Raw genomic sequence first — 24,348 nt, forward strand, 5'->3', positions numbered from 1 at the left:
AGTAAATCATAAAATCATAAAATAGTTTCAGCTGGAAGAGACCTTGAAGATCATCAAGTCCAGCCTTTGTCCCAGCCCTATCAACCCACTAAACTATGTCCCCCAATGCAACATCTAGTTGTCTCTTAAACACCTCTAGGGACGGTGACTCAACCACCTCCCTGGGCAGCCTCTTCCAATGGCTGACAACTCATTCAGTAAAGAGATTCTTCCTAATATCTAACTCGAACCTCCTCTGTCTCAATTTAATACATAAGAACAGCATTTTATGGACAGTAAAGTGAGGTAGGTTTTGAAGTGCTGTTGTCAAAGATGAGCATTTTATTATCCTGAATCTGTGGAGTGGAAAACATAGCACTGCATTTCCTATATGCTGCATGGAGAGGATCAGGCATCTGGATGCTAGAAATCATATCATCATGTTCAAAATGTGGTCCTAAAGTAGCCACTAAGAAACACTGAGGATAAAGGCACTTGTCAATTATTGACTTTGATCTTTGTCACCTAAAACATCGGATATGAGAAAGCATTTCTTTCCAGCATGGGATTCACAGCCCTGACCTCCCTCTCTGGATCAGGCACTTTTCCTACTATACAAATGAAAACACAGACTAAAATAAATTGGTGTCTCCTTTGATATATCAGCACAACAGATACAGTACTATCCTAAGACATGCGATGCTCAGCTTCAATTCCCAGCTCTGTTTGACGGAACTTGGCATGTAACTTCCACCTCCCAGCACAGTGGACAGACTTGCCAGAGACAGATATTCTCAGCATCCCTGAAAGATGTTAAAGCCTCCAAAAAGGCTCTGAGAGTCACTGCCTCTGAAGGCAGGACTATGCAGTGCAAGAGCAGGGCAGAAGAGACCTGTCTTATGGCCACTTACAAATCAAATAACAAAAAAAATATAGTTAGGAGTCTTGCAGTAAAAAACGAAACTAACACACACTCTCCAGCCCAATCACTAAGACAGAGTCATGCTCACATTCTCTGTTGAGCCTAATTAAGTTTTAATTATGCCATGCATATGCAGCCTCAGCAGGAGGGAGGGAGTCTGCAAGACATAGCCTGAAGATGCACAGCCTGCTCTCGGCTCCTGCCAGCCCCCAGGAATTCAGGGGGAGGGCAGGGGCTCCACCACCCACTCTGAGACGTCCCGAGCAGAGACAAATGCTGACCCTGGGGCACGCAAGGAACTGAAAACACTGACTCATAATGGTGCAAAGCAGAGTGTGAGAGTTCCTGCTGTGGACTCTCCCAGCAGAGGTGTGCACAGCTCCCCTGCCTCCCAGCAGGGACAACCCCAGGCCAGGAAACCTACAGCCTGCTAGCTGAGAGGAGAAGGGAGGAGGATGACATTTCATTGCTCACATCACCTGGAGCACCCACAGCACGTACACAACAATGACTTCTTGATTCTCGGAGTGGGGAATAAGAATCCCATACGGCTTCCCAATGGGCACTACAAGTCTCCCGTTCACCAAGATCTGAACTCCTGCACGAGGGAAATGCTGTCGCAAGGTAAATGCCCCACACCTGCCTGCCAGGATCAACTGGCCAAGCTCAGATATTACCAAAAAAAACATAGATCACAAGCACAGATCATGAGGCTCTGACAGAGGTATTTCTCCCACCCTGTGGACAGCCAGGATTTCAACGCTCCAGCACAGTGAACCCTTGCACTTTACCACTAAAACAAGCACAGGCACTCAAGAACGCTTTCTTGTTCCAGCAACCTCACATATATGGTCAGCTGTGCACACAAGCCACATGTGTTGGTATACTGTTACAGAATCACACAGAATCACAGAATGTCAGGGGCTCCAAGGGACCTCAAAAGATCATCTATAGTCTAGCCCCCCTGCCAGAGCAGGGTCACCTACAGTAGGTCACACAGGAACACATCCAGACGGGTTTTGAATGTCTCCAGAGAACGAAACTCCACAACCTCCCTGGGCAGCCTGTGCCAGGGCTCTGTCACCCTCACTGTGAAAAAGTTTTTGTTAACAGGAATGGGAAACAAGATGCAATAGTATAAAATGCAAACACTGGATCTACATACAGTGCTTTACAAAAAGTGGAGTATAATAGAAAAAAGAATAAAATAAAAAAAACAGCAGCTGCCTAAATGCAAAATAAATAACAACAGAAGTGCCAAGGATGATGGTTGCGCAGCTACCGCATTTACAGATAAAATGAGTCCTCTTGAGAGATGGAAAAAACACACACCATGCAACCTCCAAATCGTTTCAGCTTCTTTGCAAATTGCATGTGCACCCATACACATTGCAGTAACTCCTATGCATCTGGAAAATTGTGGATTTCGCCATGAACAAAAGTAAAAAGTTCAGAAAGTATTCTGCACACTAAAAACTGCATTCTGTATGCATTTTTTACTCTAAAACCAGGTCAAAGTCTCAGTCTGCGTAAACATGGCTCTCCCGGCTCATTGACTTTAGTGATGCCGATGGATCTTACTTGTCTTATTTGTGCGGTTTTCTTTCCTTTTCCAAAACACATAAAAAAGTAATTTTATGGAAAGAAGAACAAATTACATTTTTTCCCATTCTTTCTCTTCATTTCTTTACTTCCAAATGTAGTAAAAATTCATCTTTCTTCATTCAAGTTTTCGGTGATAGTTCTTCCTAAAATAAACTTGCTGGTCAGTGCCTTTCCTCCCCCTTAAAACTCCCTTTATCATACTGACAACAATTATAATGCTTACCTCCCAAAAACTTCTCCACAAAGGAGGACAGTGTCTAACTGTGCAAAGACAGTAACTGACCTTGCCATCAAAGAGAGTAACTTTGGCTTTCTTTTACAGAGAGCAGATTTCTCTCTTCATTCTGATAAGATTTTTTTATGTAATTTAAAAAAAAAAAAAAAAGCAGAAAACCTGTTAGCTGTCAAGGCATATTTGAATTACTGAATTCTCCCTAAATGAAAACAACTGTAACCAGCAGAGCTTTCTGCAGCTGCTGCCGTGCAGCTCCCAGACCGTCAGAGCTGCTCAGTGAGAGCTACACATGCAGCTGGAAGAAAAAAAAAAAAAGCTTTAAGAGAATAAAGAAGTAAAAACAATTTCAAAGAACAGTACATAATCTGGAGAAAATACTTTCTTCTTACTTAAAAAATTCCAACACCGTTATCTACAAAAGTATATTTAACAGTGAGGTACACTTTTGATAGTAAGAAAATCTACCTCATGCGAGCTGTTTATAGCCACCTGCACAAAACCAGACAATGAAAAGGAGGCAGAGCTATTAAGCAAAACTTATTTAAAAGAAGACAGCTTTTTCTACCTGGTTTGGATGCCCTTCTTCGAATCCTCATTTTAGGCAAGGAAGGCCAAGAGTAATTAAAAGGTGAATCAGAGTCTGAATCCATTTTTGTGCTAAATAAACAGAGAGCAGATTCCCACTTTGTTGTTCTCAACAACACGTCAAGTCTAAGAGTGATGTAAAATAAAAGAATGGACAAAGAAGGATCAAATTGCCCACTAAACACAGGGGAGGGAGAAGCTGTAAATGTTTGCTCTCTTCAGGCGTCCAGGCATGTAGACAGATCAGGCTGCAAATATTAAGGCAGAAACAAGGAGGTTAAAGTATGAGAGCTTCGAGTGGAGCTGTTGCATCGTGGTCCAGAGCTATTTGAAAGGTCACTGTGTGCCAATGAATCATTAACTCACCTTTCCATTTTGATGTAAATGAAAACAATAGGAGCTGATTAAGAAACGAGAAAATAGGTCTCAAAAGTAAACTATTGCAAGCTTTGTTTCCATGTTAAAAGTGAAGTTTACAAGGACTCTCAAATTAAGGACAGGCAAAATGCTAAAATTAAAGAAGCCAAAGATTAACAGTAAACTAACAGCACTAATCAATCTACTAGACCCTGTATTACTGCAGAGCAATACCCCTCTCAGCATTTATAACTTCGGCAGACCTTGGGATGTTGCAGCAGGAAAAGCAGTGATAACCCACTCAAAATCCGTTGTTTCCATCTTTCTAGCTCAAATGAGCTTAAAGCTAAAGCGTTATAATGACAGATTACGCTGTCATTAGAGGAGCTCTCTTTCCAATAATATTTAGTCTGAATAGTATTTTCTTCTTCACACAGTCACTAAGTTAGACAGTGAATCATAAAGATTTTGTAGAGCTGGCACCTTTACAGCTCTGGTCTAACCTCACAGCAATGCACAATACAGCTAGTGACTAATTTACAACAAATCCTCCATTCTTATACAGTCTCCCCGAACAACTCGTAGGCAATTAGTATTCAGTAGGAACTCATTATCCCTTCCCCCAACATCTTTACACTACACAAACTACATGTTTTTTAAAAAGGCTCAAATGTGGCTATACAAGAGCTAATAAAAAAAATAACATGTCCACTGTTTCTTAACCAACTCCACCAAACATTTCTTTTAGTTACCCCACAATGTATGTGGTTTTGTATTCCGCATAAAGGAGAAGAGGGAATGTGGATCAGCTTAAATGTCAGTTTTTGGAAGATGATGACAAGCTTGTTAACATTCCTTACTTCACTGCAATTATTTTTCAGGCTGCTGAGGTCTGCAGTGCTACTTTTGTATTATGTTTCAAGTGATTCCTCAATCCACATTTCAGTTGGAGATAACAACGCATTTGTTGAAAGAAAATAAAGCAATTCAAATGCAAATTTAATTCAAAACCCATTAGAAAAATATCTACCAGGTTTTCAAGGATAAAATAACTATCATACAAGCACTTCATAAAGTGCACAAATTACATAAAACACAGTTGAAACACATCATTGTTCTGCCCTTCCCTTAACTGAAGTTCTGCCAGCTTTGTTAGGCCTGAAAAGAATAATTCGCCCCAGACACTGGAAGACTTAGACTTTCACTTTAAATATTAGACACTCCCATAGACTTTGTTTGATTTATATATATAATTAACAGCCCCAGGGAATTACAGCAGACAATGGATGACTGAAAATACAGAGAGGATATAAATCCATGAAGCATCCACTTCAAAATATCTCCACTCCCTGGAATGTCAGGTTCGAATTGCACTGATAAATCCCCTGGGCATAGGAGAATGCAGGCACTGACGTACACCTTCCCACCTGCATGCCATCCACAGCACTTGCCTGCCTCCCATCGCGGCCACAGTTGGAGAGAAAAGGAAAGGACGGAACATACTTGTTGGATAATTTGTTCACTTAGGAAATGTCTTCCCAGCTGCTCTAACACAAAAGATTTCCCCTCTACGAAGCAATTTGCAATGTGCTCTCTCACTCATCGGATGTATTTAACGTCAGTCAGAATAAAAATCTTAATTTCAGACATGTGCAAAAGGCAGCACTTTACAGGCAAGCAGCAGTTCACATTCAGAGAGAGCTGTATGGTTTTTACTGGATTTAGAATTTCCCGCTTTTCAACTTTAGCAATAATTCCTTTGTTCTATTTTATGAGAAATTGTAAATTTTGCTTACTTTCATGGTATCTTTTCACTAAATTGACCGCTTCTGTCTTTTTTCACTTATACATTCAGGTAAAATACACTTACTCACTCTCATTGGTTTTCCTGGACTTCAGATCAGTGCAGGGTAGGATAATTAGAACTGAACAAAACGCTCACAATGTGGAATGTATTTAATGGCATTAAAATATTTTACATGCCGAGACATTTACTTTCCTGAACGACCTCTGTGCGCTCCACAAATGTTTTCACTGACTGCTCAGTTACTGCCTTGTCCCTCTCTTCAACTAGCAGCATTCATTTAGAACCTTTTAAAACATACGAGTAATTAAGGACTGTTAAATAATTTTTCAACAGGAGCCCTATTACATAACACTTGGAGAATCCAGCCACTAAATTTCTGCTGTGACAAAAACCTGATCATTTACTCCTGCCGTTTATCCTCTAATTCTTGGCCAAACTCTTAGGCTTTTCATCCACTTGCTGAATAGGATCTTGCACGGGAATTTGTCAATGGCAGTCTGAGAGCGCAGATAAATTATCAACCTTAACCCCTATTTCTGAAGGGTTAATTGAGTATCACTTATGTTATTTGCTCTGTTTGGGTCTTGTGAAAGAATATTTTTTTCTAGTTTGTAAAACTCCTTTATGCAGCTGTGAAAGACCTCACGCTGCTTTTTTGCCACAAAGGAGGTCTTTGCCTTACGGTCTTTGGCTAAAAATACTCTTCTTCCCCATTCTTGCACTTTGCGGGAGGATCCAACCCACTTTTCACCTGCCACTCTTTGTTTCTGAAGTGGTGGCATTTGCATGGAGCTGGCACAGAGATCTGGCAGCTTATGAGATAAAAGGTGCTTTCTAACTAGAAAGTATTAACCGTATTTTCAACTGAACAAATGTTTTCAGTTACGTATACCAAGGTATAGATGTGAAGATAAAGAACAAATGGGGGTTTTGTGTGCATTACCTAAGGCTAACGCTTCTGAAAAATAAGAAGTGGTGGCATTTGCATGGAGCTGGCACAGAGATCTGGCAGCTTATGAGATAAAAGGTGCTTTCTAACTAGAAAGTATTAACCGTATTTTCAACTGAACAAATGTTTTCAGTTACGTATACCAAGGTATAGATGTGAAGATAAAGAACAAATGGGGGTTTTGTGTGCATTACCTAAGGCTAACGCTTCTGAAAAATAATGCAATGCCTTAAATTCTTTCACCTAATGCTTGCCAAAACACATCTGTATGATACAAATATTCTTCAGAGGTATTACAGTCTATTGTCTATTGTCTGACCATTCCCGAAGCTCATGGCAAGACAGAAGGAAGCCAAGGAATGTCACCAGCACCCGCAGCCTCTGTAGAACGGCATTGTCTCCTCCCCAGTACCCTCAGAGGACAGCCTCGTGGCACCAAGCTCCCTCTCCCCAAATGCTGCTAGGCCATGGGCTGGCAGCACTCTCTCTCTGGGGCAAACCAGGAGACAAGCCCTCCGGACCCTCCCCAGATGGAGAAAGCGTGTACAAGGGATGGAAAGCGGGGCTATTGACCCCAGAAACAGGGCTGGAGAGGGTCACTGTTGGACACGTGAGGTGAGAGCTGCCTGAACAAAGGTTCTGTCAAAAATACTTTTGTGGGCAGAGTTTTGCGTGACATTAGGGATGAAGCTGATTTCCCCCCCACCTTGTTTCTGCACCAGAACCAGCAGAGCCTGCAGTCATTTTCCAAAACTGCAGAGAATGCCCTGACAAGGAAAGACAGCGTAGAAAGGGCTAGGTGATCTTCTCCATCAGCATCTCTGACAGGCACCCATGGCTTTCCTACCTTCTTCACTCCATTGTTTCTACAAATTAGAGCACATCTTTCTACAGAGAGGATCAGCCAACAAACCTGGATAAAATATTTGCATTACCTTACACTAGATTTAGCAATTATGCTGAAAACTCAGCAAATGTGAGTTAAAGGCAACTAAAAGACTGTCAACCAGATCCCACACACCAAGCACCCTTGAACTCTTAACGTTCTTTCCACCAACCCACAACATAATGATGGCATGACTGTGCAGACTGCTGTGAGCAACAGTCTCACAGGTCTCATAGAATGCCCTGTCACATACATTATTTTTACCACCTCTCTTCTCTACTGAAGATCTGGGTCTTTTCCACAATGGCTTACACTGGAATAGTCAGAAAAACTTCACCACATCACTGTCCTTCCCCTCTCCCTTTCCCAAATCACTGATGAACCGATCACTGAAAAACACAGAGTCAAGTTCAGATCCTTAAGATCTTGGCAGATGACCTCTCCCACTTGTTTTTATGCTATTTCATATTGCTAAATTTCTCATGGGTGATTCATTCATTCGGTTCAGGGAATCGGCCCATTTATTTCCTTATTTTGTGAACAGAGATCTGACAAGGGATTCCACAAGTAAGATGGCAGTCTGGGATTTAAACTGTTCAGCAGTGGATCCCAAAACATCCAGGCAGGCAGGTCACTACCCATCAACACTGCCTGAGAGAGGACAGGATTCGGTGGGTCCCACCTCTCTCACTTGCACCCTGCAGGAGGTTCCCCATCCTACGTCACCTGCAGGGGGTCAGGGCTGGGAAGGGCAGGGAGCAGGGCAGGGGAAGGATGAAATGAGGAGTTTCTTGCACTGCACATCTCCCACCGCAAACACACCTGCTTCCCACCCTTTCAACCACAATTGAAACCACAGGTCTCAACAGGGTGAAAGATCATTAGTGTTCAGCATGGCAGAGGATCTTCGTTCCCTTAAAGTACCAGCTTAAAGCAGCAGATTTGGCTCTCCCAGAAAAGCACATTCCTGAGTGAATTCAAGTATCAAACCTAGGCACATTCTGACATGAAAGTAAATGGCCCTGACCCCTCCCGCCAGCCCCTAAACCTCCCGCTCACACCTCCTCTCATGCAGGTGTTCTCCACTCCTCCATTCAAAGAGCCCACCCACCCTAGAGACCTCTTTTCTGAAACAAGTGTCTCCTACAGATGCTGTGCAGACAGACACCAGAAATATTAATGAAAAATACAAAATAATAATATGGTATTATAAATTTGGGTCATTTTTCCATTGACTTATGTGTACAATTTCTTGGACGCTAGCCTGGAAATGAATGCAGAACAACTGTTGCCTTCACACACAACCTGACAAAAGTGGCAGGCCACCGCACCCGTCTCCAAAACCACTGTTCTACACAAGACCTCCAAGTTTACTGAAATACTCCACAGTCATGGCAGGCTGTAGGAAATGCAGCAAATTTGCGTGCACCGCTTTCTGGATTGCTTTAAGCTCAACTGCCAGTCCGAAAGTTTTTATGCTTTGCTGCATCTTCAACGTGGATATATTCTTTCACCAGTGCCAGATAGGGCACATGGAATCATAGTGCTGCTGTGAACCAACCAGACTAAGAGGAGACCATGCAATCTAAATTTATACCTAATTCTTCACTATTTCCCTGCAGGTATATTTCTGATTACAAGGTGAATTACAAAATTAATTTTTAAGCCTGTTATTTCAATGTTTTCTTTGAAACTAGGGTGACTACGACAGTTAGAAGAGCTACTGTTAGAACTTTCATGCCAAAAATACCATATTCATGATATTCAACAATGATGCATTATCTTACAGAGAGCCGGCTCTTTTGAAAAGCAACTGTTTGTAAGTGGTGGTATTTAAATCTTTGAAAAACTAAAAGCGCAATGTACCTTTAAAAATTTAATACAAACAGCTTTGCATAAACTATACTAGTACTGCAAAATCCTTGGAGAACACCTACAAGACTGGGATGAAGAGGACTGCAGAGTTTTTACAAAACTGAGGCAAAAACATGACCTCAACCTAGTCCTGACTCAATGTAGCTCCAAAGAGCCAGTGGGCATGCACACTGCATTACCTCAGGCTTTGTCCCAAACTCTCATGCTATCCAGCTCACTGTCCCACTGATAGAATTTCACAGCATTCCTCCAACTCAGACCTCTTCTGATGACTGATTGAAGATTTATAGGGTTTGTTTTTCTTTTTTTTTTTTTCACTGCACCATTCACCTGATGTGGTTCAGGATAACAAGCTCAGTTTCGGATAACAAGCTCATTAATACTACTTTCACGTGACAGCGGTCAGTATGCCCTGACTCTTGAAACAACTACCAAACACTTCCAGCAAAGTACATAAAGAGATAATTTGCCTAAATGCTCTCTCTCCTTGTCCAGAATCTATTCACATCAAAAGACTAGCCAGGATATGCAGTCCAAATATGGACGGAAAGATCGTCGCGTTTTGTCCTGTATCCTGATGAAAAGCTTCTCTGAGTTTATATGCAAAAGCTTAAGAACTAAGGGCTAGAGTCAATAAAAATCTTGTCCTGGTTTTAGCTCTGCAGAGGGCTGTGTAAGCCCCAGCAACATGGAGAGCACACATGGCCTCACATGAAAGCAAACTCAAGTCTGACTTGGTTCTCGCTCCTACTGAAGTTTTGCCAATGACTTCGTTGTTACGTCTGCACTTAGGCTGGGAGCCTTCACTGCCAAGAAGCTCACCAAAGACCCACCTCGTTAAAAATCCAATTCTCCCTGTTTCAGACAAGACTTCAAGGGAAGGGCTGCTTCTCAAGGAGGAAGAAAGCTGTTAAATGTGTTCATGTATGTACTGTCAAGACTATGACTGTTTTCTTCACAATGTATTTCTGGATTATATTTCACATTTAAAGAGTAACTTGACATTAGATATAATCCAGATTGTTTATTTATGTTAGTGTGAAATGGGACCGGTGGCAAGACAGGCAAAAGAGCTTATTTAAACATCAGGGGGAAAATACAGCCTCCTTTTGAAGGATTATTTTGTTCAGCAAATTTGTTTTGGATTTTAGGCAGAGGAGAAGGACAAGTTCTGGGAAGCCAGACAGCACATGTTTGTAACTTGTTCACTTTCCTTTCTGCCTTCCTTTTGAGGTTAACTTGAATTATAATGTCTCAGAAAATCAAGAGTGGAGGAAAACTCCAAGAAACAAGAACAAGCTTGTTTTAGTGCCCAGTGCTCCTTCTTCCAGATTTCTCCATGGCTTTTTAATTAAGCTCCGTTCAGGCTCACATCCCAGGCTTTACTTCCCACATCTCAGCTACCCTGCAATCTTCAGTATTTAGTTGTTTATAGACACTCCAAACAAATGAGAATATGTTTTATCTACTGAAATGAACTACTGCCAAGTTTAATTGTTGTTTATAGCTTGTTTCTGGCAGGACTCTGACAGATCAAGCCCAAGTTAAGCCTCTCTTCTGTAAGGTGCAAGGAACCGTGCAAGGTTTTGCAAAAGTAGAAGCGGCAACACAAAGATTCCCTCTGAAAGCTGTGGCAAAAAAGGGCAGAGTGCAATTGCCACAGGCATTAGCTGCAGCAATAACTCTGCATTTTTCTCCAGCTGTTATTCTTCTCTACAATTTTTCAGACCACCCATCTTTCAACTAAAAATGAGTTTTTAAAAAAGCTTCCTTTACCACAAACCGAGCTTCTAAAACTTCTTTGGCCGAGTACTTGCACATCCCCAATCCATCCAAGTACTGTGTCTCCTTCTCAACTCACTCTCTATGGTCTTCCTTGTTTTAAATGAAAAATTGAGACACAGAGGAAAGATAAGTGACATGCCCAAGGTCCTGCTGTAAATTCCTTAAGGAGAGAAACTGAAGCAAAGGTCTGCAACTCCTGGACTAGAGATGCTACAGCTGGATCATCCAACCTTTCTCAAAGCATATGCAGGAGAAAGGATTGAAAGGTGTCAGGAAGAGATAAAAATTACCACAAACAGAAAGCATGGGCATAACTTGAATCAAAGGACTCTGTAACTGTCTCAGACAGGCAACACTTAACACACAGCTTTCACTTTTATCTATCACTAAAAAAAGAGCAAAAGATATGACTGTAATAAGAAGACCTAATCATTTCACAGACCTAACAAAAACTTCACAAAGGTGGGACTCCAGACAGCAAGACCACATGTTCTTCTATCTTAAAAAAAGCCAACTTTTAAGTCTTAACAATCACTGTAAGGAAATCTAATTTTAAAAAAAAAAAAAAGAAGAAGAAGAAAACAGCAATATTGAAAGCAGATTTTTTTTTTACAGATTATAGTACAGTCCTACCCGTTTACATAGAGAAGATCACTATGTTCCTCAGACTGATCTATGGTTAAACTGGCATTTCTGGGGAGCTATGAAAATCAAAGGGCAGGCTCTAGCTGCCTGGTCACAGAGAGCGAACTGCCAAAAATTTGGCATGAGTATATTTATCTCTCAAAATGCAAAACGTGGCTTGCAATACTTTTTCACCACTGGCAGTGCAAACAGAACAGATTAGACAGACACCACTGGGTCACTGGCACTGTAACTAGGAGAGCAGGGAAAATATTCTGAAAAATTCACATCCTGTCTTCCTGAAGTTTAGAAGAAGAAAAAAACCAAACAAACTATATTTGCTTGCAAGAAAAACTGGAGGTTAGATTTTTCTTACTGGAAAAGAGAAACTTTTGCAGCTTTATAAGTGGCCTTGTGAACATCCTCCTTCTAAACCAGCTATGCAAAACAGGAAAGAATTACGAATGTTTTAAAACACATGCCCCGCTAACACTGTCACATGCCCAACAGTAACAGCATTCAGCTGTCACCTCCTAGACTCTCTTCCGAAATGTACAGGGTTGCTGACTCTGAGGATGACAATGTCTGGCAATAATACATATCCTTAATATTGAAAGGGGAAAAAAAAATCCCTTTTTGTTGCCTTCCATTTTGTTTCTTTCATTCACTCTCTCCAACTGGGTATTGTTTTTGTCTTTCAATCTTTACAGTGTGTTTTCTTTCAATGAAAAAAAATACTTTTTTTTTCTTCTGTAAATTCAAATGAGATCCCTAACAATTTCTAGGGGAGAGAGAGAAGGGGGAAGAAAATTGGCAGGTGTGACTAGCAATGAGCTCAGAAGCCTTCACACAGCTCCCTGTTCTGCCTGGTCCAGTATCCTGTTGTGACCCACAGTTTACTCCTATTCCTTCAGTTCCTGAATATGGCAAACCCAAAACCACCATCTGTAGTTCATGTGGCTTCTTATTGGTCCAATCCCACCCTGACACTCACAGAGGTGGGAGCCCAGGGACTCTCCAGCAATTCTGAAGGACGAGAAGCCTTGTGCACAAAAAAAATTGAACTGCAATTCTCAAAATTAAACTACAAGACTCAATCAGGGCCTAAGGCAGCCAGGTCCCGATCCAAAGATGAAGAATACAGGGAGCAGGGACAGTTGGTACCCTTTTAGCATCCCACCACGTGTTGCAAGCACCCTGCAAAGATACTTTCAAAATTTTGCTAGGTGTGGGTAAAGAGCCAGAATGGTCAATATGCTTGAAAGTGAAGGCTGGGGAAGAAAACAGCGAGCCGAAATAGCAGAGCCCTTCCAGGAGCCACTGCTTCTTTAAAGGTGTCCTCCAGCCTAAACCATTCCATGATGTGACTGATTTTTGGTAAAGGTTTCTAAAAGAAAGAACCACGTGGAAAAAGAAGTCAGAAATTGAAGTGGGAGAATTTGTAGCCATTCAAAGAACACTCACATTCTTGCTCTTATAAGTCCTCTTTGATTTATGCATCCAACTTCCTAGTGAGATTCCAGAGTCTGCTCGCTTCTGTTCATTCTTCTGCGCTCAACCTCCCTGAGATGTTTTCCCTCTTCCTCTCCCCCACTGACAACCATTTTCATTTTTCTCTTTATGCCCCACTGTGTGCTCTTCCTGCCAAAAACATCGCCATTTAACAACACTGCCAAGCAAACAAGTTTTTTAAAATAGTTTTAAACAATCTTTGGTAATAAAACTATGATATTTAGCAATGTGGTTATATGAGTCAGGTTAGAACGTACATTGATTTTTACATTCAAATAAACTAATAAAATCATCTTAAGGCAATGTATAAACTTCCAGTATTCATCAAATTCTAATTATACCCTTCTTCATTCCTTCCCACTTCCACATTTTATTGCAAACTGTATTACCCACTCACTCTCCAGCCTGTACTTCAGCCCCTCCAGGCCCTGCTGAGGTCAATGGCAAAATCCCATCAGATGTCTATGTTACCAGTGCCTCAGCCAACTTGAGTACACAACTGGGTGATGGGCAAGCAAAGCCCACAGTGCAGCTGGCAGCAAGTCCATGATATAGTCCCTAGAGAGGGCAACCAAATTCTCAGCTACAGCGACTTACTTCTGAAACAAGCAAGAATGATTTCACTGCAGCTTCTGCACAAACAAGCCAACTTTTTAAACGTACTACAAGGTAATTAGAATTTTGGGGAGAGTTGATTCTTTTTCAGATAAAATGTACAACAGGGAATTTTTCTTAGTTTAATAAAAACTGAGCCTGTGTCTAGAACAAAAGGGATTTAGGTACATGTGTATATGGATGGATATGTGTATATCTACAAATTTATATTCATATTTATAATTTTACTTTATACACATATAAGACACCAAAGAAAATATATTTAAATCAAATTTTAAGTACCTAAATCTTGTTACAAGTTGTAGGCAAATTCACCTTTTCCTTTTTTTTTTTTGACCCAAAATCTCCTCTAAGAATCTACATCCTATCACTCCTAACACTATGAACCATGGCCAAAGTTGCTTGTTTGTTCCCTGCAGAGGATTCGGGATCTGCTGCAGCTGCCCATCCGAGCATCAGAGAGGAGACTGAGCTGGTCTGAAGCCAGAGGGCCTGGCTCCTGTTCCAGCTGTCACAAGCAGCACTGTGCGAACTATGCCTTAGAAGGAAAAGGCATTTCAAGGGTCAGAAAAAGAAATACCAGATATAATTTCAGGGTGGAGAACTTCCACTCCGTCAGCTTTTAAGCCACCTTATGTTCCTTCCAGATGGTAAAACTAGAGCAGAGACTGAAGCAGATGTAGCTTCAGATTAGCAAACCATAATCACTCCCCAATGGCTCCACACCCTCCTATGCTAAGAAACAGTCCAACACTTCAGTCTTACTTGACAAAACAGATTTGTGCATATGGGCATTAACATCTCATGTACATGCACTGCATTTCTGAGCAAGACAAGGACAGCTACACTGTCCTATGCTCAAAAGTACTAAAGTCAGGATAACTGTGAATATTAACATTTTTGCTACTACTCCAATTCCCTTATGCAGATCTCATATTCCTTGTATGGGAGAGTGAGTCAAGCATGATTAAATGGTGGACAAACAGGCATTTGGTATAATTTGGTATATTATGTTAATCTGCCAGCTTCTTCTCTTAAAACTGTGTCTCTGAGTTTATGTCAGCTCATTTCCCTCCAACGTATACTGCTCCCATTCATGCACATATATCCCCTCCCTTTCCACATACACAGAGCAACTCTTCATTTTGCAGCCACCGAAGTTTGCATATGGGCTGTCTGAATGACACCACCAGGGCTGCTCTTTCTGAGCTCAGCACTGGACCACAGGCAAGTGATGCCAACCCCACCACCTGGCACAGCAGCTCCTACTGGCAGAGCCAAGTTCCTTGTCTTTTTTTGGTCTTCCTTAGCTTTGCATGAGCCCATGTTCGCACATTTTCCTTGCAGCTTTTCCCAAACTTGGAAATACTCACCTTGCCATTTGAGTGTACCATTCTAGTGCTACCGGCTATGTTCTCCTACCAGCCCCACAACTCACCTCGGTGGCATCTAAACTTTTCTACATGCTTCATTTCATCTTCAGTCACATATGTTGGCTCTGTCATAAATTATTTTCAAGATGATTGTTCCTACAATAGCTAATACACTACTGAAAAATCCTAGGGTATTGTAGGGGCTGAAACAGGCAGGACACAGGAACAACCGCAAACCATTGCTCAAATGCAAGGAGCCTGAGAATCTGGAGAATCTTTGCAGCAGCCTCCAGGCAAAGGCACACAGGCAGCCACCACATGAGCAGCAAAACGAGCAGCAGCACAGGCCCAAGGAGATCTCCTCTTTCTGGAAAGCATGGGGCACTGAACCCCCTGCTTTGTTATGTTTTACTTGCTGCTCCGTCTGAGTTCCCAGGACTCACACGACAGCTTTGCTCTGTTACTTCCCGCAGCAGGACAGGGATGTGAGAGATGCCCCCGCATCTGTCCCAGGCCTCTGTTATCTTAGGCAAGGGTGTGCTGCTTGTCAAGCACACGAAGCCCAGATCCTTGCCAATCTTCCATTATATTCCCACAGGTATCAGGATACTGCTGGATATACCACCTGTGTAGAGACGCTTTGAAAGAGGCTTTCTCTCTGACACAGATATAACTAATTGATCTTTTGCCAAGCTAGGCTGCAATGTCAATGACCTTCACCACTTTTAAAGAAACTGCCTTGTGTGTATTCAGCATCACAGTATATACCCATAGCTTTCAGGAAGTCAAAATGACAAATTTTTTCTTACCTATACCCAACAGGACATGATCTTCATTTTCTTCAGGAGTCACCGAGTCTAGGAAAGGCTAGAATGAGATAACTTGAGCTATATCTTTGAAGATAAAAAGCTGCATTGATGCTTTAGGCGTTCAGATTTCAGTTCAAACACTATCAAGCAGCAGTGACTTCATTTTAACCATTTAAATAAATACCGTAAATACTGCATGTACTCCCAGACTCCAAGATATGCAAATGAACCCTCTAGGTTCAAACTCTAAACATAGTCGAAGAAGAGACAAAACTACATCTCATTTGCTATGTGAACTCCAGTTTTCAGTCTGCTGTTCTCTTACAAAGTTTAACTGTGCCCTGATTAGCCCACATGCAATGCTTTGGAGAAAAGAGCACTACATTTGTAAGATGCCTCCTTCTCTAATGCTTGAGCTGTTAATACTCATAGAAATATCACAGGTCAGTAGATTCAGCTACGGTCTTTCTACTAGATAATACAAGACACAGTGAATATGGTACCAGAATCTTTTCTCCACAGCAAGACTTGTGAGCTGCAGCACTCTGCCCCAACATACATTTTTCAACATAGACTTCAAAATGTATGCATACTGCACAGATACAATTCTGAGATGACATAGATTACAATAGCAAAACGTGAATCCCAAACAAAGGGTCAATCTTCTGTACAGCTGGCAATTCAAAGAGGTCATCACTTCTATAATAATGATCTAACAGAAGTGGCAGTAAAACATTCCACTAAATCCAAATGTTATTTAAAAAAATCAGTAGTCATTGGCTATTGAGAAGATAATTACCTTTATGAGATTTGCCAGATTTTATCAAATTTTGTTTCTCTGAACTCAAAACATTACATTAGCTTCATACCCAATTCAGCTAATAATCAAGATCCTGCCTTAAAAGGTGATAAAAAAACCCAAGACAATGATTTTCTGGTTTTGCAAACAGATACCTACAAATAAAAAGCAGAAGAGAAATGAGAGGTAAAATACAACTGTCTATGGGACCTCTCACAAGTACTGGTCCTCCCCAAAAGCTGTTAGATATCTGCACACAGAAGACAATGGGAAATGCAATGCTTTTTACATGAAGCATTTTCCCAGCCAGGTCGCATTAAGGACTCACAGAAGGTCTCTCTCAGAACTCCTCAGATGTAATGAATCATGCCATCTCAAGGATGAAGTTTTTGCAAGACAGGCTGTGCTCCCCTAAGACTGGCAGCTGAGCTACAAACACCCTGAAGGCACTAAGGCTCACCAGGAACACAAAAGCTTCCTGGTCCAAAAGCAGAGATGCTTCTCCAACCCAGCTTTCCGGGCCACAACCACATAACAGGTTCCTTCAAATAATAATCATCTACACACATAACAATTCCCGCAGGATAGGAACAGACAGGAAATGTTGTCTGACAGACATTAGTCATCTTATTTATTTATTTATTAGTTCTGGGAGGTGCTCAGATAGCCAAGCAGAGCTTGCTGATTCAAAACCTAAACGAAACTTAGCTATTTGTGTAAGGATAAATCTGTACCTTTGCATCATCCTGGGACAACTGGTCAGACGCCAAGTTCACAGAACCTGTAAAAGCAAAGATTCCTGATTTAATAGCAAGCAAATTCAGTTTGGGTCTGCTTTGGTTTGTGCTGCTGGTGTCTCTCCTTTATCAGTTGAGGGTGGGGGGGCACAAGGAGCAGGCAAACAGGCAGGCGAGCCAGAACAATGGACATGGGCTGCCCATGCATCTCCCCACTGCAGCGTTCCCGTGGGCAGCGTGCGAGCTGGATGCACAACAAGTGCTATGTTATTGTCACAGTTATGTTCAGGCTCGGCAAGCAGCACGTCGATTTGTCAGCCAGCTGCTGATTAACCCCCACATGCTCAGAAAATCAACAGCTCTAGCACTGTGCTCGCAACAACTCTGCGGAGCTGCTGGGCTCTGCTTTTCTTCTGCGGGGTTTTCACGCATTTTCTGAAATGAGACTTTGCACCTTCACCCCTCAAAAGCAAAAAAAAAAAGCTCATTTCTGTCTTGTTGTTTTTTTTAACGTGGTTTCTTTTTCAGGCTATAGGGAAGGAGAGAGCATATGCAAAACAAGGCCCACAGTTTGCAAGCTTTGCCCAAACACAGCCTCGAGGATTACAGTCAAACAGCAGAGAGAAGTGGTCTAGCTACAGGAATGCAGATGAACATCAGCATCACTCAGGCTTCCAGCAACATTATTATTTAGTAAATATATTTTAAATAATAATACTTACAAAGCCAGAGTTATGCTGATAAATACGTTTCATTTTACACTGAACCTTTCAAATCACAGTTTACATCTATTCTCAGATACACGATTCCCTCTCCATTCTCCAGCTGCAGCAAATATTTAAAATAAGTATGGGACCTCTGACTTTTCTTGGCACTGCACAAAGTCTATACTCTCTTTATTTTTCTTTTTTTTTAAAGAGCTGTATCAATATATCTTCGGAAAAACAATTCAAACACAGCTGTGTATTATCTAACAGAACAACCTTCAGCAACAATGGCCCTGCCCAACAACGTGCTGGGAGGCAATTATGAGCCCACTGCTATCAGTGTGCCTGTCGTCCCTGACCTCAGCAGTGCCTCTGGACACTGACAGGAGTCAGGACTGGGTCTATGCTGATCAGTATCTTGATCATTAATTTTTTTTAATTCCACCTTCCTGAACAAACCTCCTGCGGCAGTCACATGTATACCTCTCCGTGCATTCTAACAGAGTCCAGTCACCGAGCACAAGATCACCAGTGCCATCAAACTAAGCATCCCAGGCATCACCTCTCAGCTAGAAAGAACAGACTATTTCTTCTGTAACTGCAGAAACTTACTTTAAAGGCTTCAGTGGGAAAATCATTTTTACAGTACATTGTCATGCAATTGGAATTATCATTATACAGCCTCACAATTCTCAGAAATAAAAAGCTGTTTGCTCTATACCTAATATTCTGTAGAAGCAAATGGCTTGTCCTCCAGGTAACAGTATTCAGTCAACTTATGGATATGGAATTTCAAGGTCAGAAAATAGGGAAAAAAAAAGCACAAACTACAGAATTAGCTAAGATAACCACTATTTCACCTTTCATTCTGCATTCTCACTGAATAATAACATACCACTCCATGTATTTTAATTTAATTAAGTTGCCATGGAGGGTTCACTGCTAAGCCAGCAACATCACCTTACACCAACCCACTGTTTTATATGATTGCATTTCATAAGAAGCAATGTACCGCTACGACAGCTCAAGACTTCTGATAGCATTCAGTTTTAAAAGTCTCTTGATCTTGACTTTAGGCTGACGCACATCAAGCATTAGAGCTGGAACGGCCACTAAATGGAGGACAAATGCTCTCTAATAATCCCTCTCCCTCCTCAAAAGGGAAGGGAAATGGAATAATGCAGAGGAGCTCACAGACCTAAAAAACCCCACAAAACAAAAAAAATCAACCAAACAACAACAAAAAAAACCACCCCACAGGTTTAATAATAATAGCATTAATAAGAAAACAAGAAATAATATATACAAATAATATATACAAATACATGTAAAACCAGCATCAAACCCAGCTCCACCCCACCACCCACCAACAGCAATCCCTACTGATGCTGCGGAGCAGGTGGCACCAGGGTGGCCCCAGGGTCAGCAGCAGACAGGAGGTGGATACGGGAGCTGGATTTGAGAACTCAGGATCGGGATCGAGGGCACAAGAATGGACAGAGTCCTCCTTGTACACAGGCCATTGAAGCTTGACCCTTGTGATCCCTCAGATTTACACTGAATATGACGTGTATGGAATGGAATACTCTTGTTAGTCGGGTTTGGGTCACCTATCCTGCCTGATCCACCCTAGAGGTGAAACTTTTTTCTTTTTTGTGACCCTTTTCTTCCCAGCACCGCAGTGCACCCCACATGATCCAGCAGTGACCTTGGTTACTATGAGAGCAAGTATAAGCAAGGGCCTTTCTGCATACCAATCCTTCGTACTAACTATAAACACCAGGCGTTATCACTCCCAGTAGCAGGCACTGTCTGCAAAAACACACTGCTAACTTCAGAAAGTGCAGCCTCTTAGAAGAGACTGAGCTGAGAAGTAAAACCACTGAACTAGTTCTCTTTAGCTCAAACCAGGACAATCCTGAAGTGGGTAGTTACTACATTTTGGAATGGCAGCAGTTTTACAATCTGAGGGAGATCCTTTTATTACATGAATGTGTCAAATTCATGTCCTGAGCTTAGCAGTCACTTTATAAAGTTCACGGAATGCAACTGAGAATGTAGTAGAAAGTGGTCTGACAATGATTTCATAACATTTCTGCATCTAGCAGCAACAATTTTAAGTCAATCTTGAAAAACGTCTTTTGGTCTCCTGAACACTAGCAAATGGAGGCCAACAAAAAACTCTGATTTATAGAAATGTAGTAAAAAATAACAATATGAAAATCCAAGAAGATTAAAACACTTCGCTGCTCATCAGCATACAAACAGGCTCTTCATGTCTACAAACAGACAACACAGAAAGTAATTTGTTTGTACAATTTGTTTGTATAAATCCAGGATACTACCAAAATGTAGCATACTTTTTTTGCTGTTGAACTGAAATGAGATTATTATTTATTTTTTTTAAAAAGCATAAAACGACCCTGATAAAGGCACAAAAGTGTAGTTTCCATTGAAAACACAAATAGGCAGGTGTGCCTATGCCAATATATGCCGAACGTTTCTGACATAAGCAGGGGACAAGAAGCTTTAAAAGTAGAATTTAAAGTGAGTCTAGATCTTCTGGACTGGTGATTCTCCCTCTAGGCAACCAATATGCACTGATGTTCATTGTCTGCTTGTGCCAAGTCAGCCTGAATTAAAGCCATTTTTAGCAGAAAATACCAAAGCACCTAGAAGTTGTATTGCCCAAGCTGCTGCTGCATATAGTGCTACCAACCCAGGCCATTCAATTTCTATCCCCAAGGAGCAGCACAAAGATCACCCTAGTCAGAATACAACACCCAGATGAATACCCAGAGTCAGTGCATTTGCACATTGCGTCATCAAACTCATTCGCAAATGTTGTACTATAAATTGCCGCTTACAGTAACACGTGTGCATAGTTTGCAACAGCTAACAACTGCGTATCGCTCCTCTGCAAATTTACTTTCCAATGGCACAACACTTGTTTCCTGAACACTGCTGGAGACGTTGGGTATAAAACTCCTTTTCCAGCACTAGGAGCAGCACCCGACATGTTTAAACATGACCTACACAACAACTGTGTCCCCATTTTACCAATTAATTTAAAGTTACTAGCTACTGCCGCCTGTAACTGCTGTCTGACTCCTTTCCTTCAGTCTGATCCTGATGCTGTCAGCAGTTTATGCTGGTCCTGGCGTTTCTCCTGCCCTCAGTAGCGTCGCCTCTGCACACACAGAGAAAGACTGAGCCTCCCACAGAGTGCACAGCTCTCAGCTTGTGGCTTCATACATATACACAGCATCACCCACATAAGCAAATGGCCAACTGATGAAAACTTTTAATCAACTCCTAATGATCATAGGTGAATGCCTGAAGTGTCATCCTTATGATGCTGAAGAATGACCTTTTTTCGTGATTTTCGTTTCAGCTCTAAGAGGCCCTTGTCTAAGGTACACAGGGATGTATTCTGGCAATGAAAGACTGTTCCCACCAGTGAGCACGGTCTCACAATCCTTATAGAGGTAAACCACTCACCAAAATATTGAATGTCTAACTGAAACACACGGGAATTTTTCCACATTAATAAGTCTGGGCTGGATCCCAAACAGTTCACACAAAACGTTACTCTGCTCCTATCTTTATTGAGTTATTTGGCTTTACTGCAATTTACTGGCTGGGGCGTTCATTCAGTTAAACACTGCCCTCTCCTGGAACCTTCTGGCGTTTTTCTTACTCTTACAACATTACTAAGGCTTTTCCAGTTACCATAAATATTCTGTGAACAACTTTAGTCTAACATTGGAAAACCAATGCTCTGTAGGGAGTATCACAATTTACACAACTCTCATAGTGTATGACTTGCATATTTCACTGTTGTCTGGTTACAGGTCTCTAAGGCAATATGAAACATGATCTTCCTGAATAAATAATGTATGAATCTGTGCCAACTTTCCAGAGCTTTTAAAAAGACTGCAACATTATGGAACAAAAAACTGTACCTTCTACAGAGCTTGTTGTACTGCAGGGCATTTTTGGACCTTCCACTGTCTCAACTTGGTTTGAATTAATACTCTATAAAAAAATCAAAATGACAGTAACTGTATTTGATGTCCAAGACATTTATCTGAAAACTCAAAAACAGTATCAAAGACTAGCAAAAGAATACATTAATACTAAAATGATTGATAGAAAACCCACAGAGCATTTTATCAGTTAACCTCCAGAGGAAACTGACTGTGACTCCTCAGGAGGGGAACTGATGAAATATTTCCCAACTACAGAGAGAAATTACCTGCTGCTTACAATACATAAGGGATCTAAAGGATCAGATTTAACATATGTACTTCATTTATAACCTTCTCTATGAGAAAAGCAGAGCAGCAGCTTTACACAACAGCTCAGTTCAGAAGTCCAGCTGACCTTGATAACATCCTTACAAAGGGAGCAATTTTGACAGACGGGCAATACAAAGAGCCTAAACCAGGACCAAACGCTGACTACACGGTAAATCCAGACTGGCAGGCATCTGTGGCCCCTTGCCAGGCTGATCCCTTGCTCAGAAACACACACTGTCTGTATCAGTTCTGCTCAAAATGAAGATGGGGCTAAGACTCAGTCCCTTACTTCAGCAATTACCCTCAAAATTTAGAAGCAAAGTGGGTGCAGGAGAGTATGTCTCCTTTTGCCTAGTTTCATCTACAACTGCTTCCTTCTAGTCTTTCCCTCTATTTAGGTTCTCTGTGTATTTGTCATCTACCAGAGTGGCAAACAGAGAAAAGGCAACCTGAATGCAAAAGAAAAAAATCCAGGATGACTCCAGGCAGAATATTGCAACCAAACTGTTTTGAAAGCCATGCAGCTGTCAAGCCAGCTATATCCCCAGTGAGGCTAGTTACGTTTTTCAACACTCATCTGTGGATGTGCAAGACACCTTCCGATTCCCACATCTAGTAGGAAGAAATAAGTCAACTCACAGAATCACAGAATTGTTGAGGCTGGAAAAGCCCTCTGAGATCATCAAGTCCAGTCTATGTCCCAGCACCATCACATCAGCCAGACCACGGCCCTGAGTCCCACATCCAGCCTCTCCTTAAACACCTCCAGGGACGGTGACTCCACCACTTCCCTGGGCAGTGCACCCCAGTGCCTGAGCACCCTCTCCGTGAGGTAGTGCTTCCTCATACCCAACCTAAACTTTCCCTTCCTCCTTGGGAAAATACAGATGGGTCCACCACCAGGCAACAAAAATACTTACATTATTATAAATTATCTTAATTGTTTTGGATGATTTGTCCTTCTTTTTTTTCTTCTATTTTCATTACCCTGACACCATTTCACATGTGTCCACTAGTTTCCAGATTTATTTTCCTCTCATAGAGGACCTCTCCCCTGCACTGGCTGCCCTGCCTCCAGGAAGTGAGACAGGGTCATCTCCACACGCTGCTTAGGGCTCTGCAGAGCCCCTGACGGTTTCCAGTGAAGTATGGCTCCCATACGGTTAACTGCAGTTTACCAACAGGTTGTTTGTTTTAACTTTTCCATTACTCTCTTAGACTTGTAAGGAATAGTTAAGGGCCTTAAAGAACCCATAGACCAAGGACTGAAGAACACATCTGAGAAAGACTGGGATTTTCTTGCGTGGACAAATGCAAAAATAGCTTGCGCTGCTCCCCAAGTGATCTATTTCACACACACAAATCCGACACTGCATGCAAACATAACCAAGCCAAGCTCCTCTTTAGTCCATGTCTTCTTGACATAAGCCTGCAATGTGGTTACTTCTGCAGTTTCAAGATACAAGAAACTAGATGTACAGTCTGCTGTAGACAAGTTTAATACTCTGTTACTTATGGCAACAAATTCTACCTCTTATTTTAAAAATACCTTGAAATAACGAAATCTCTAGTGCCTACCTCATGCTTAGAATTCAACTAAGTCCTTGTTTGCAACACAAAGAAAATTTATTTTACCTTATCTTTTGGACATAATACATAGTCACATACATATACACACTTCAGGATGATGCCTGGTGTATAGAAAATTAACTAAATCATGTTATCTTCCCTATTATCCTGGCTCATTTCTGCTTTATTAAAAGTAGTGTGACACTGATGCTGGTTAAGGGGGAATAGGGTCCCCGAAAAGGAGAATCTAGCCTGATACAACCAGAGGAATGAGCACAAGGGAAGCCCACAAATGAAGTGTAGTAGGCTTTTTGCTG

The 24,348-nt window shown here is 41.6% G+C and overlaps 1 protein-coding gene across 1 annotated transcript in view; it reads right to left on the bottom strand.

Annotated features, from left to right (window-relative positions):
- ARHGEF28 (Rho guanine nucleotide exchange factor (GEF) 28) overlaps positions 1-24,348 on the bottom strand; it is a 71,594-nt gene that overhangs the window by 42,161 nt on the left and 5,085 nt on the right. The window contains exons 4-6 of the mRNA XM_009872049.1: positions 22,127-22,199; positions 17,452-17,498; positions 15,919-15,976 (exon numbers count right to left, since the gene is read on the bottom strand). Of these exons, the coding sequence (XP_009870351.1) occupies positions 15,919-15,976; positions 17,452-17,498; positions 22,127-22,199 (178 nt within the window). The remainder of the gene's footprint in view (positions 1-15,918; positions 15,977-17,451; positions 17,499-22,126; positions 22,200-24,348) is intronic.

This window comes from Apaloderma vittatum, unplaced genomic scaffold, assembly GCF_000703405.1.
Source record: "Apaloderma vittatum isolate BGI_N311 unplaced genomic scaffold, ASM70340v1 scaffold4236, whole genome shotgun sequence".
NCBI lineage: Eukaryota > Metazoa > Chordata > Aves > Trogoniformes > Trogonidae > Apaloderma > Apaloderma vittatum.